The following is a 15,416-nucleotide window of genomic DNA, read 5'->3' on the forward strand; positions in this document are numbered from 1 at the left end:
GAATGTTCGAACGCTCACTGTGGAGGAGAGGCTGCCACTCCTCTGTTGGGAGCCTAGCCGGTACCGCCTGGATCTCTGTGGCATTCTGGAGGTCTGGCTCTGGTTCCAGTCACCACGAGGGGTGGACAGTCCTCTGCTCGGGGTCTGAGACTGCCAAACAACAGGGAGTGGCTCTTCTTTTAAACAAAAGAATGAAGGGGGCGTGGGAGCGTGGCGGTGTTTTTGTCAAAATGGCAAAAGCTCTGAGCCCCAGGTGACTGTCGGCTCGCCTTCCCATCAATCAGGGGCGAGGAGTGGTGGTGGTTACTTATGCGCCCACCGAAGATTGACATCAGTGGGGGGATGCAGGCAAGGCCGATGAGTTAGATGCCTTATATGACCTCCTGTCACAGGTGCTGGCTGAAGTGTCCCCTAGGGCTAGAGCCATCCTGCTGGGTGACTTCAATGCCCGAGTTGGTCATGATACTGGCACCTGGGCTGGAATGATTGGAAGGCATGAAGCCAGATCAGCTCAATAACAACGGTAGGAGGCTGCTGGACTTGGGCTTGTAATTAACAACACGCTGTTCCAGCATCGCATCCACGCAACGTCATGAAAGCATGCCGGGTCCAAGCAAGAACATCTGCTGGACTATATAGTGAAAGGATTGTGGATGCGGGCCCATGTCCTTGACACCAGGACCTACCGTGGAGCTGATCTGCCCACTGACCATCGCCTTGTCATCTGTAAGATGCGCCTGCCATTCTTCCGCTCCGGTGGTGGGTGTCCATCTAGGACCCCATTCAAACCCACAGTGGCCTGGTCTCAGCTAACCAATGAAAGTTGCAAGCGAGATTTTAATCAGCTCATGCGGCTTCAATGTGTGCTTTGGGTACACTTTCCAAACCTGCTCAGAGACCCTGTCTGATGGAGGAGGTATTCCAGCTGGCTGAGAAATAAACCACAGGCCCACTCTCACCATCTATAGCATCCCACGTCGGAGAATGAGGAGGCTTACGGCAGCCTTCGCTCGGAGGTTTGGAGAACTGAGGCGCTGCAGAGATGAGTCGCGGATTTCTGAGGAGATGGAGTTTTCCTCAATAGCTCACCATGAACAAATCACTCTTTAAAAAGTTACTTGCAGTGCCACACCTATCACCATTCTCAGGGGAAATAAAAGTGATCAAATCCCCGACCCCCCAGGAACAAGTTTTCAGATTTGCTGAGCATTTATTTCAGGTCTTGGGGGAGGGGAAATCCCTCTGCCCAGAAAACATCGTGGGGATGACTCTGCTGAGGCTGCTGTGCCCCAAATGTTGGAAAAAGAAGTCACCCCCTGTGAGTGGCTGGATGAGGTGCCATTTGGTGAGGAAGTACTGATGGCGATCCAGAGTCTGAGGCCTCCCAAGTGAACTGCGGAGGGAGGGTGGCGTTTGTGCACAGACTGCCCTACATGACATCATAAAAACAGTCTGGACCAATGGACGGGTTCCGCAGGATTGGAAGGATGCCTTGGTGGTCCCCCTGTTTAAGAAGGAAGGACCGCATAGACTGTAACAACTACAGGGGCATCTCGCTCCTCAGTAAACCAGGAAAGGTCCCGGCATGGATTATTCAACATCGCCTTGCCAGGCATGCTGAGGAGAGGCTTGCGGAGCCCCATTGCGGTTTCAGGAAAGGGCGGTCCTGCACAGATGCCATTTCCTGTCCGTCTGCTACAGCAGAGGTGTAGGGAATTCCACACGACCTACATCACTGCTTTATTGACCTGGTCAAGGTCTATGATACCATCAGTAGGCCTGGGCTCTGGGTTGTTCTTCGTGCTTTCGGAGTCCCTGACCCTCTGCTCACGATCATTAAGGACCTGCACGATGGTGAGCGGGCCTGAGTAAAACTACGTGGCCGGGAGTCAGAGCCATTTCCTGTTCACGTTGGAGGAGCACCTAGTTCGTGAACCATTCCATGGCTGTACCGAAGGAATTTCAATCTGGTACGGATGAAATGGGAGGCTGATCGATGCCCGCGTGCGGTCGAGGGATGGCTCCCTATGGCTCAACCACGTTACGTATGCCGATGATCTGGTAATCGCTGCTCACTCAGAGGAGGAGTTGGAGGCGCTGCTGCTGAACCTGGAGCGTGCCAAATAAGAGGTGGGCCTCTTACCCATCAGCCCCACCAAAACTAGGCACCCCGCCTTCACCCGCCCACTGCTGCCCCCACCAACCGCGGCAACTCCAGGCTGCAACGCTTGGCGCAGCTTCTGCGGAATCCGAGTTGGCGTCGGACGTGGCCACTCGGACCGCGGTGGCGGTGGTGGTGGTGGTGGTGGTGGCCTTGCCTGAGATCGGAACTCGACGCATTGCTGACCGCTGTCCCACCGCCCCATTGCTCTCCCCACCAACCCGCGGACACGCCCCAGGCTACAACGCTTGGCGCAGCTTCTGCGGAATCCGAGTTGGCGTCGGACGTGGCCACTCGGACCGTGGTGGCGGTGGCGGTGGTGGTGGTGGTGGCCTTGCCTGAGATCGGAACTCGACGCATTGCTGACCGCTGTCCCACCGCCCCATTGCTCTCCCCACCAACCCGCGGCCGCGCCCCAGGCTACAACGCTTGGCGCAGCTTCTGCGGAATCCGAGTGGGCGTCGGACGTGGCCGCTCGGACCGCGGTGGTGGTGGTGGTGGTGGCCTTGCCTGAGATCGGAACTCGACGCGTTGCTGACCGCTGTCCCACCGCCCCATTGCTCTCCCCACCAACCCGCGGACGCGCCCCAGGCTACAACTCTTGGCGCAGCTTCTGCGGGCTCCCCGCGCTGCGGACTCAGGCTGAGCTGGCGACGGCGTGGAACAGCAGCGACGTAGCGGGCCGAGTGCTCGCGCTGTACGGCAGCGCCGACAGCGTAGATGTGTGGCTGGCGGGACTCCTCGAGGTGCCGGTCGAGGGCGGCCGAGTGGGGCCGCTGTTCTCCTGCCTCCTGGCGCGACAGTTCGCGCTCATACGCAACGGAGACCGGTGGGTGTGGTGTGTTGTGGTGTGGGTGTGGTGTGGTGTGAGTGGTGGTGTGGTGTGGGTGTGGTGTGGTGTGGGTGGGTGTGGGTGGGGAGTGATAGTGTAGCGGTTAGCGCTACGCTGCGCTATGAACCTGGCGACCCGGGATCGATTCCCGCTCACGGTCAACACCGCCGGTGACGATTCTCTGAACCGGTCCCTGTCCCGGGGCCTCCCCTAGGTCGACTCAGCCTCAAAATGAGTACCTGGTGCGGTGTGTAGTAAACATCGCCACTGGGGAGACAAAGGCGGTCGGGCGTGGTGCTGGCCACCCACCCCCTTCATAGGTGCTCGCTAACAGCACTTGCCCCTACAGTCTGTTAAGGCTACATGGGGAGATCTTTGTTATCTTTGTGTGTGGGTGTGTGTGTGTGGGTGGGTGGTGATGATGGTGACGTTGGTGATGATGGTGGTGGTGGTGACGGTGGCAGTGTTTGTGACGCTAGTGATGGTGACAGTGGCGATGGTGATGACTGTGGCTGCGGTGGCGGTGGTGGTGATGACGGTGGCGGTGGTGGTGATGACGGTGGCGGTGGTGGTGGTGGTGGCGATGACGGTGGTGGTGGTGGTGATGGTGATGACGGTGGTGGTGGCGATGACGGTGGTGGTGGTGGTGATGGTGATGACGGTGGTGGTGGTGGCGATGACGGTGGTGGTAACAGTGACGACAGTAGCGGTGGTGGTAATGACGGTGGCGGTGATAACGGTGATGGCAGTAGTGGTAATGATGGTGGCGGTGATAACGGTAATGACGGTAGTGGTAATGACGGTGGTGGTGGTAATGACGGTGGTGGTGGTAATGACGGTGGTGGTGGTAATGACGGTGGTGGTAATGACGGTGGTGGTAATGGCGGTGGTGGTAATGACGGTGGTGGTAATGACGGTGGTGATGGTAATGACGGTGGTGGTAATGACGGTGGTGGTAATGACGGTGGTGGTAATGACGGTGGTGGTAATGACGGTGGTGGTAATGACGGTGGTGGTAATGACGGTGGTGGTAATGACGGTGGTGGTAATGACGGTGGTGGTAATGGCGGTGGTGGTAATGACGGTGGTGGTAATGACAGTGGTGGTGGTAATGACGGTGGTGGTAATGACAGTGGTGGTGGTGGTGGTAATGACGGTGGTGGTGGTAATGACGGTGGTGGTAATGACAGTGGTGGTGGTAATGACGGTGGTGGTGGTAATGACGGTGGTGGTGGTGGTGGTAATGACGATGGCGGTGGTGGTAATGACGGTGGTGGTGGTGGTAATGACGGTGGTGGTGGTAATGACGGCGGTGGTGGTAATGACGGTGGTGGTGGTGGTAATGACGGTGGTGGTGGTAATGACGGTGGTGGCGGTGGTGGTAATGACGATGGCGGCTGCGGCGGTGACGACGGTTTCGGCTCCGGCTCCGGCTCCGGCTCCGGCTCCGGCCCCGGCTCCGACCGACGGTTGACCGCGGTTGCGGCCGCGGCGGCGGCGGCGCTGAACCCCCCCGGGGCCTGCAGGTTTTGGCACGAGCGCGAGGGCCTCTTCACAGCGGCGCAACTCACCGAGCTGCGCAACGTCAGCCTCTCGCGCCTCATCTGCGGCAACAGCGGCGTCCGGGAGGTGCCCTGGGACGCCTTCCGCTACCGGCCCTACCCCGAGGGGTTCGTGCACTGCGACGAGCTGCCCCCTATCAACCTCCTGCCGTGGAAGGAGGAGACGCAGAGTGAGGACGCAGCCTCGGAGGCACCGGCGCCTCCAACACCACCGCCGCCGGCAACAACACCAACACCACGGCACTACCACCACCACGCTACCACCGACACTCTACCACCACTACCACTACCACCACGGCACCACCGACACGCTACCACCACCAACACCACCGCGCCAGCAACACCAACACCACGGCACTACCACCACCACGCTACCACCGACACTCTACCACCACCACCACTACCACTACCACCACGGCACCACCGACACGCTACCACCACCAACACCACCGCGCCAGCAACACCAACACCACGGCACTACCACCACCACGCTTCCACCACCACTCTACCACCACCACCACTACCACCACCACGGCACCACCGACACGCTACCACCACGCCAGCAACACCACCGCGCCAGCAACACCAACACCACGGCACTACCACCACGCTACCACCACCACTCTACCACCACTACCACCACGCTTCCACCACCACTCTACCACCACCACCACCACTACCACCACGGCACCACCGACACGTTACCACCACCACGCCACCACTATACCACCACCACCACCACCACCACGCCACCAACACCAACACCACGGCACTACCACCACGCTACCACCACCACTCTACCACCAACACCACCACACAACGCCACCACCACCGCGCCACCACTATGGTGCCACCACCACCACCACCACCACTCTACCATCAACACCACCACCACCACGCTACCACCGACACGCTACCACCACGCCAGCAACACCACTATGCTGCTACCACCACCACGCCACCAACACCAACACCACGGCACTACCACCATGGCAACACCACCACACTACCACGCTACCACCACCACCATGCCACCACTCTATCATGCTACCACCACCACGCCATCACCACCACCACGCCACCACCACACCACCAGCACACCAACACACAACGCCACCACCACACCACCACGCCACCACCACTACACCACTACACCACGCCAACCCCAAACCCTCTTCACCTCTCTGCTATCTCCCTGCCAGACCCACAGAGAGAGAGCCACACAGAGACTCATATAGAGACCCACAGAGACCCACAGAGACCCACAGAGAGGCCATACTGATAGAGACCGATAGAGACCCACAGAGACTCGCATAGAGACCCACAGAGACCCACAGAGACCCACAGAGACACACAGAGACCCACAGAGACACACAGAGACCCACAGAGAGAGCCACACTGATAGAGACCGATAGAGACCCACAGAGACTCGCATAGAGACCCACAGAGACCCACAGAGAGAGAGCCATACTGATAGAGACTAATAGAGACCCACAGAGACTCGCATAGAGATCCACAGAGACCCACAGAGACCCACAGAGACCCACAGTGACACACAGAGAGAGCCATACTGATAGAGACCGATAGAGACTCGCATAGAGACCCACAGAGATCCACAGAGCGAGACAAACTGATAGAGACTAATATGCCCACTACCACCACTACTACTACTACACTACTACTACCACTGCTACTACCACTACTACCACTACTACTACCACTACTACACTACTACTACCACTACTACCATACCTACTACCACACCTACTACCACTACTACTACTACAACTACTACTTCCACCACTACTACTACTACTACCATCACTACTACTACTATCACTACTACTACCACTACTACTACCACTAGTACTACACTACTACTACCACTACTACTACACTACTACTACACTACTACCACTACTACTACCACTAGTACTACACTACTACTACCACTACTACTACACTACTACTACACTACTACCACTACTACTACACTACTACTACACCACTACTACTACCACTGCTACTACACTACTACAACCACTACTCCAACACTACTACTACCACTACTACTACCACCACTACTACTACCACCACTACTACAACACTACCACTACACTACTACTATCACTACTACTACCACTACTACTACCACTAGTACTACACTACTACTACCACTACTACTACCACCACTACTACTACACTACTACTACCACTACTCCAACACTACTACCACTACTACTACCACCACTACTACAACACTACCACTACACTACTACTACTATCACTACTACTACCACTAATACTACACTACTACACAACTACTACACTACTACTACAACACTACCACTACACTACTACTACTATCACTACTATTACCACTACTACTACCACTACTCCAACACTACTACTACCACTACTACTACCACCACTACTACTACCACCACTACTACAACACTACCACTACACTACCACTACACTACTACTGCTGTAACTTCCCCTGGTGTGTGTGTGCGTGTCCCAGACACTCCGTGCGGTCCGGTGCCCTCCGTGCCCAACTCGCACTTTTCCATGTGTGGCGGTGCCGGTGTTGGCGGCGGTGGCGGTGGTGGTGGTGGCGGTGTTGGCGGTGTCACCACCGCGCTGTTGGTGCGCTACGAGTGCCTCGACGGCTTCCACATCGCCGGGGCGGACACCATCAGCTGTGTGGACAACTCCTGGGGTGACGCGCCCAGATGTCGTGGTGAGTGATGAGAGAGAGGGAGAGATGGAGAGAGTGGTGGTGGTGGCGGTGATGGTGGTGGTGTTGGAGGTGGTGATGGAGGTGGTGGTGGCGGTGGTGGTGGTGGTGGCGGTGGTGGTGGTGTTGGAGGTGGTGGTGGCGGTGGTGGTGGTGGTGGTGTTGGAGGTGGTGGTGGCGGTGGTGGTGGTGGTGGTGGTGTTGGAGGTGGGGGTGGTGATGGAGGTGGTGGAGGTGGAGGTGGTGGAGGTAGTGGTGGTGGTAGAGGCGGTGTTGGAGGTGGGGGTGGTGATGGAGGTGGTGGCGGCGGTGGTGGTGGAGGTGGTGGAGGTGGTGGAGGTGGACGTGGTGGTAGAGGCGGTGTTGGAGTTGGGGGTGGTGATGGAGGTGGTGGCGGCGGTGGTGGTGGAGGTGGTGGAGGTGGACGTGGTGGTGGTGGTGGTGGTGGAGGTGGTGGTGGTGGAGGTGGTGGCGGTGGTGGTGGAGGTGGTGGAGGTGGTAGTGGAGGTGGTGGAGGTGGACGTGGTGGCGGTAGAGGTGGTGGAGGAGGTGGTGGTGGAAGTGGTGGCGGTGGCGGTGTTAGCAGAGGCGGTGGTGGTGATGGAGGTGGTATTGGTGGTGGAGGTTGGTGGAGGTGTGAGTGGTGTTCGTGGAAGCGATGGTGGTGCAGGAAGCAAGGGTGGACGTGGTAATGGAGGTGGTGGTGAATAGCTAACCGTCTGCTACCCTCTCTCCATCTCTCTCTCTCCATCTCTCCATCCCCCTCTCTCCACCCAACCTCTCCCCTCGCTCGCTCTCTCTCTCTCTATTTGATCTCCCCATCTCTCTCCATCTCTCTCCATCTCTCTGTCTCCATCTCTCTCCATCCCCCTCTCTCCACCCAACCTCTCCCCTCGCTCACTCTCTCAATCTATCTATCTATTTGATCTCCCCATCTCTCTCCATCTCTCCACATTTCTTTCCATCCCCCTCTCTCCACCCAACTTCTCCCCTCGCTCGCTCTCTCAATCTATCTATCTATTTGATCTCCCCATCTCTCTCCATTTTTCTCCATCTCTCTCCATCCCCCTCTCTCCACCCAACCTCTCCCCTCGCTCACTCTCTCAATCTATCTATCTATTTGATCTCCCCATCTCTCTCCATCTCTCCACATCTCTTTCCATCCCCCTCTCTCCACCCAACCTCTCCCCTCGCTCGCTCTCTCAATCTATCTATCTATTTGATCTCCCCATCTCTCTCCATCTCTCTCCATCCCCCTCTCTCCACCCAACCTCTCCCCTCGCTCGCTCTATCTCTCTCAATCTGTCTATCTATTTGATCTCCCCATCTCTCTCCATCTCTCTCCATCCATTCATCTCTCTCTCCATCTTCCTTTACATCTCTCTCCATCTCTCTCTCTCCATCTCTCCATCCCCCTCTCTCCACCCAACCTCTCCCCTCGCTCGCTCTCTATGTCTCTCAATCTATCTATCTATCTATTTGATCTCCCCATCTCTCTCCATCTCTCCATCTCTCCATCTCTCTCCATCCATTCATCTCTCTCTCTCCATCTTCCTTTACATCTCTCTCCACATCTCTCTCCATCCCCCTCTCTCCACCCAACCTCTCCCCTCGCTCGCTCTCTCTCTCTCTCAATCTACTTGATCTCCCCATCTCTCTCCATCTCTCTCCATCTCTCTCTCCATCTCTCTCCATCCCCCTCTCTCCACCCAACCTCTCCCCTCGCTCGCTCTCTCTCTCTCTCTCTCAATCTATTTGATCTCCCCATCTCTCTCCATCTCTCTCCATCTCTCCACATCTCTCCCCATCCCCCTCTCTCCACCCAACCTCTCCCCTCGCTCGCTCTCTCTCTCTCTATTTGATCTACCCATCTCTCTCCATCTCTCTCCATCTCTCTCTCCATCTCTCTCCATCCCCCTCTCTCCACCCAACCTCTCCTCTCGCTCTCTCTCTATCAATCTATTTGATCTCCCCATCTCTCTCCATCTCTCTCCATCTCTCTCCATCCCCCTCTCTCCACCCAACCTCTCCCCTCGCTCGCTCTCTCTCTATCTCTCAATCTATCTATTTGATCTCCCCATCTCTCTCCATCTCTCTCCATCTCTCTCCATCTCCCTCTCTCCACCCAACCTCTCCCCTCGCTCGCTCTCTCTCTCTCTCTCTCTATTTGATCTACCCATCTCTCTCCATCTCTCTCCATCTCTCTCTCCATCTCTCTCCATCCCCCTCTCTCCACCCAACCTCTCCTCTCGCTCTCTCTCTATCAATCTATTTGATCTCCCCATCTCTCTCCATCTCTCTCCATCTCTCTCCATCCCCCTCTCTCCACCCAACCTCTCCCCTCGCTCGCTCTCTCTCTATCTCTCAATCTATCTATTTGATCTCCCCATCTCTCTCCATCTCTCTCCATCTCTCTCCATCTCCCTCTCTCCACCCAACCTCTCCCCTCGCTCGCTCTCTCTCTCTCTCTCTATTTGATCTCCCCATCTCTCTCCATCTCTCTCCATCTCTCTCTCTCCATCTGTCTCCATCCCCCTCTCTCCACCCAACCTCTCCTCTCGCTCTCTCTCTATCTATCAATCTATTTGATCTCCCCATCTCTCTCCATCTCTCTCTCCATCTCTCTCCATCCCCCTCTCTCCACCCAACCTCTCCCCTCGCTCGCTCTCTCTCTATTTGATCTCCCCATCTCTCCCCATCTCTCCCCATCTCTCTCCATCTCTCTCCATCTCTCTCCATCTCTCCACATCTCTCTCCATCCCCCTCTCTCCACCCAACCTCTCCTCTCGCTCTCTCTCTCTATCTATCAATCTATTTGATCTCCCCATCTCTTTCCATCTCTCTCCATCTCTCTCCATCCCCCTCTCTCCACCCAACCTCTCCCCTCGCCCGCTCTCTCTCTCAATCTATTTGATCTTCCCATCTCTCTCCATCTCTCCCCATCTCTCTCCATCTCTCTCCATCTCTCTCTCCATCTCTCTCTCCATCTCTCTCCATCCACCTCTCTCCACCCAACCTCTCCCCTCGCTCGCTCTCTCTCTATTTGATCTCCCCATCTCTCCCCATCTCTCCCCATCTCTCTCCATCTCTCTCCATCTCTCTCCATCTCTCCATCTCTCCATCCCCCTCTCTCCACCCAACCTCTCCCCTCGCCCGCTCTCTCTCTCAATCTATTTGATCTTCCCATCTCTCTCCATCTCTCCCCATCTCTCTCCATCTCTCTCCATCTCTCTCCATCTCTCTCCATCTCTCTCCATCCCCCTCTCTCCACCCAACCTCTCCCCTCGCTCGCTCTCTCTCTATTTGATCTCCCCATCTCTCCCCATCTCTCCCCATCTCTCTCCATCTCTCTCCATCTCTCTCCATCTCTCTCTCCACATCTCTCTCCATCCCCCTCTCTCCACCCAACCTCTCCCCTCACTCGCTCTCTCTCTCTCAATCTCTCTATTTGATCTCCCCATCTCTCTCCATCTCTCTCTCCACATCTCTCTCCATCCCCCTCTCTCCACCCAACCTCTCCCCTCGCTCGCTCTCTCTCTCTCAATCTCTCTATTTGATCTCCCCATCTCTCTCCATCTCTCTCCATCTCTCCACTTACATTGATCCCCCATGACCCACCCACCTCCCCAACCCTCACCCACCCACCGCCTTGTCTGTCTCCACCACCGCCAGCGGCTGATCCGTGCTCGGGGTCCCCGCCGCCCTGTGCCTCCGAGCCCAACTCGGTCTGCGAGCCGCCGGCTCCCGGCGACGGCGCCGCCGCCTCCGGGAGCCACCGCTGCGTCTGCCTTGCCGGGTTCCAGCCCGGAGCGCAGGGACGGGGATGCGTCGGTGAGGGAGACGCGGAGAGAGACGGGGCAGAGAGAGAGATAGAGAGAGATAGAGAGAGACATAGAGAGAGAGACATAGAGAGAGAGAGAGATGGGACAGAGAGAGAGAGACATAGAGAGAGAGAGAGACAGAGAGAGAGAGATAGAGAGAGAGGGAGATAGAGAGACAGAGAGAGAGACAGAGAGAGACATAGAGAGAGAGGGAGATAGAGAGACAGAGAGAGAGACAGAGAGAGACATAGAGAGAGAGGGAGATAGAGAGACAGAGAGAGAGACAGAGAGAGACATAGAGAGAGAGGGAGATAGAGAGACAGAGAGAGAGACAGAGAGAGAGACAGAGAGAGAGAGATAGAGAGAGAGACATAGAGAGAGAGAGATGGGACAGAGAGAGAGAGAGACAGAGAGATAGATAGATAGAGATAGAGAGAGAGAGACAGAGAGAGAGAGACAGAGAGAGAGAGAGATGGGACAGAGAGAGACAGAGACATAGAGAGAGAGAGAGAGACAGAGAGAGAGAGATAGAGAGATAGAGAGAGAGAGACAGAGAGAGACAGAGAGAGAGAGAGACAGAGACATAGAGAGAGACAGAGACATAGAGAGAGACAGACAGACAGAGAGAGACATAGAGAGAGACAGAGACATAGAGAGAGACAGACAGACAGACAGAGAGAGACATAGAGAGAGACAGAGACATAGAGAGAGACAGACAGACAGACAGAGAGAGACATAGAGAGAGACAGAGACATAGAGTGAGACAGAGACATAGAGAGAGAGAGACAGAGAGAGAGACAGAGAGGGAGAGAAAGACAGAGAGAGACAGAGAGAGACAGAGAGAGAGACAGAGAGAGACAGAGAGACATAGACTCACACAGAGAGACATAGACTCACACAGAGAGAGAGACATAGAGAGAGAGAGAGCCAGAGAGACATAGACTCACACAGAGAGACATAGACTCACACAGAGAGAGAGACATAGAGGGAGAGAGAGACATAGATTCACAGAGAGAGAGAGAGAGCCATAGACTCACACAGAGAGACATAGACTCACACAGAGATTCACAGACTCACACAAAGAGACACAGACTCACACAGAGAGACAGACTCACACAGAGAGACATAGACTCACACAGAGAGACACAGACTCACACAGAGAGACACAGACTCACACAGAGAGACGTAGACTCCTACAGAGACACAGACTCACAGAGAGAACAGACTCACACAGAGAGCCATAGACTCACACAGAGAGCCATAGACTCACACAGAGAGAAACAGACACACAGAGAGACACAGACTCACACAGAGAGAGCCACAGACACACACAGAGAGACGTAGACTCACACAGAGAGACATAGACTCACACAGAGAGACATAAACTCACACAGAGAGACACGGACTCACACAGAGAGACACAGACTCACACAGAGAGACGTAGACTCCTACAGAGACACAGACTCACAGAGAGCACAGACTCACACAGAGAGCCATAGACTCACACAGAGAGCCATAGACTCACACAGAGAGAAACAGACACACAGAGAGACACAGACTCACACAGAGAGTGACACAGACACACACAGACAGACGTAGACTCACACAGAGAGACATAGACTCACACAGAGAGACATAAACTCACACAGAGAGACACGGACTCACACAGAGAGACACAGACTCACACAGAGAGACGTAGACTCCTACAGAGACACAGACTCACAGAGAGGACAGACTCACACAGAGAGCCATAGACTCACACAGAGAGACACAGACACACACAGAGAGACACAGACTCACACAGAGAGAGACACAGACACACACATAGAGACGTAGACTCACACAGAGAGACATAGACTCACACAGAGAGACATAGACTCACACACAGAGAGACAGCGACTCACACAGAGAGACGTAGACTCATACAGAGAGACATAGACTCACACAGAGAGACACAGACACACACAGAGAGACACAGACTCATACAGAGAGACATAGACTCACACAGAGAGACAGAGACACACACACAGAGACAGAGACACACACAGAGAGACGTAGACTCACACAGAGAGACGTAGACACACACATATAGACACAGACACACAGAGTGACATAGACATACACAGAGAGACACAGACTCACAGAGAGACAGAGACTCACAAAGAGACACAGACACACACAGAGAGATGCAGACTCACACAGAGAGACACAGACACACAGAGTGATATAGACACTCACAGAGAGACAGAGACTCACAGAGACACAGACACACACAGAGAGACACAGACACACAGAGAGATGCAGACTCACACAGAGAGGCATAGACTCACACACAGAGAGACACAGACACACACAGAGAGACGTAGACTCACACACAGAGAGACATAGACTCACACAGAGAGACACAGACACACACAGAGAGACGTAGACTCACACAGAGAGACACAAACACACACAGAGAGACAGAGACTCACAGAGAGACAGAGACTCACAGAGAGACATAGACTAACTCACACAGGGAGACACAGACACTCACACAGAGAGACGTAGACTCATGCACAGAGACACAGACACACACAGAGAGACACAGACTCACACACAGAGAGACACAGACTCACACACAGAGACACCGACACATACAGAGAGACACAGACACACAAACAGAGAGACGTACACACACACAGAGAGATGTAGACTCACACAGAGAGACGTAGACTCACACAGAGAGACACAGACACACACAGAGAGAGAGAGAGAGACATAGAGAGAGACACAGACTCACACAGAGTGACACAGACACACACACAGAGACGTAGACACACAGAGAAACACAGAGACTCACACACACACAGAGATACAGACACTCACACACAGTGAGACACAGAGACTCACACACAGAGAGACACAGACACACACAGAGAGACACAAACACTCACACACACACAGAGACACAAACACTCACACACAGAGACACAGACACTCACACACACAGAGAGACACAGACACACACACAGAGAGACACAGACACTCACACACACAGAGGCACAGACACACACACACAGAGACACAGACACACACAGAGAGAGACACAGAGACTCACACACACAGAGAGGCGTAGACTCACACACGCAGAGACACACAACAACAACAACAACCGCCATTCGCCACTAAGTGGCGGTGACGTCACCACGACGCTTGTGCCAGGCTATGTGCACCCTGAGGCCACGTGAAGTGTCGAACGCCCGCTGGCAGGAGGTCACGGGGCAGACCCAGGTGCCACGGGTCGACTGACTGAGATGACTGGCTGATGCACCACCTGTGCCCCCTACTGTGCCAACCTGCTGTGCTTTAGCCACCCGGCGCTCCGCTCGCTGTTGTGAGCGTCGCTCCTCCGCCCTCCGTTGTTGTTGCAGAGACACACACACACAGAGACACAGACTCACACACAGAGAGGCACAGAGACTCACACACACAGAGAGAGAGACGTAGACACACAGACACTCACACACAGAGAGACACAGACACTCACACACACACAGAGACACAGACACTCACACACACAGAGAGACACAGACACACACACACAGAGACACAGACACTCACACACACACAGACACACAGACACTCACACACAGAGAGACACAGACACTCACACACACACAGAGACACAGACACTCACACACACACAGACACACAGACACTCACACACAGAGAGACACAGACACTCACACACACACAGAGACACAGACACTCACACACACACAGAGACACAGACACTCACACACACAGAGAGACACAGAGACTCACACACAGAGAGACACAGACACTCACACACACACAGAGACACAGACACTCACACACACACAGAGACACAGACACTCACACACAGAGAGACACAGATACTCACACACACACAGAGACACAGACACTCACACACACACAGAGACACAGACACTCACACACACAGAGAGACACAGACACACACACACAGAGACACAGACACTCACACACACACAGAGACACAGAGACTCACACACAGAGAGACACAGACACTCACACACACACAGAGACACAGACACTCACACACACACAGAGACACAGACACTCACACACACAGAGAGACACAAACACTCACACACACAAAGAGACACAGACACTCACACACACTCAGAGAGAGAGAGAGAGGCGTAGACTCACACACACACAGACACACACACACACAGACACACACACACACAGACAGAGAGGCGTAGACTCACACACACACAGACACTCACACGCACAGAGAGACGTAGACTCA

The 15,416-nt window shown here is 54.8% G+C and overlaps 1 protein-coding gene across 1 annotated transcript in view; it reads left to right on the plus strand.

Annotated features, from left to right (window-relative positions):
- The window catches only part of LOC116957534 (eosinophil peroxidase-like), a 54,784-nt gene that overhangs the window by 31,256 nt on the left and 8,112 nt on the right, over positions 1 to 15,416 (plus strand). The window contains exons 12-15 of the mRNA XM_076056610.1: positions 2,753 to 2,990; positions 4,520 to 4,725; positions 7,080 to 7,298; positions 10,968 to 11,126. Of these exons, the coding sequence (XP_075912725.1) occupies positions 2,753 to 2,990; positions 4,520 to 4,725; positions 7,080 to 7,298; positions 10,968 to 11,126 (822 nt within the window). The remainder of the gene's footprint in view (positions 1 to 2,752; positions 2,991 to 4,519; positions 4,726 to 7,079; positions 7,299 to 10,967; positions 11,127 to 15,416) is intronic.

The sequence above is a fragment of the Petromyzon marinus genome, chromosome 76 (assembly GCF_048934315.1).
Source record: "Petromyzon marinus isolate PM22_M1 ecotype Great Lakes invasive population chromosome 76, UKy_Petmar_22M1.pri1.0, whole genome shotgun sequence".
Lineage (NCBI taxonomy): Eukaryota > Metazoa > Chordata > Hyperoartia > Petromyzontiformes > Petromyzontidae > Petromyzon > Petromyzon marinus.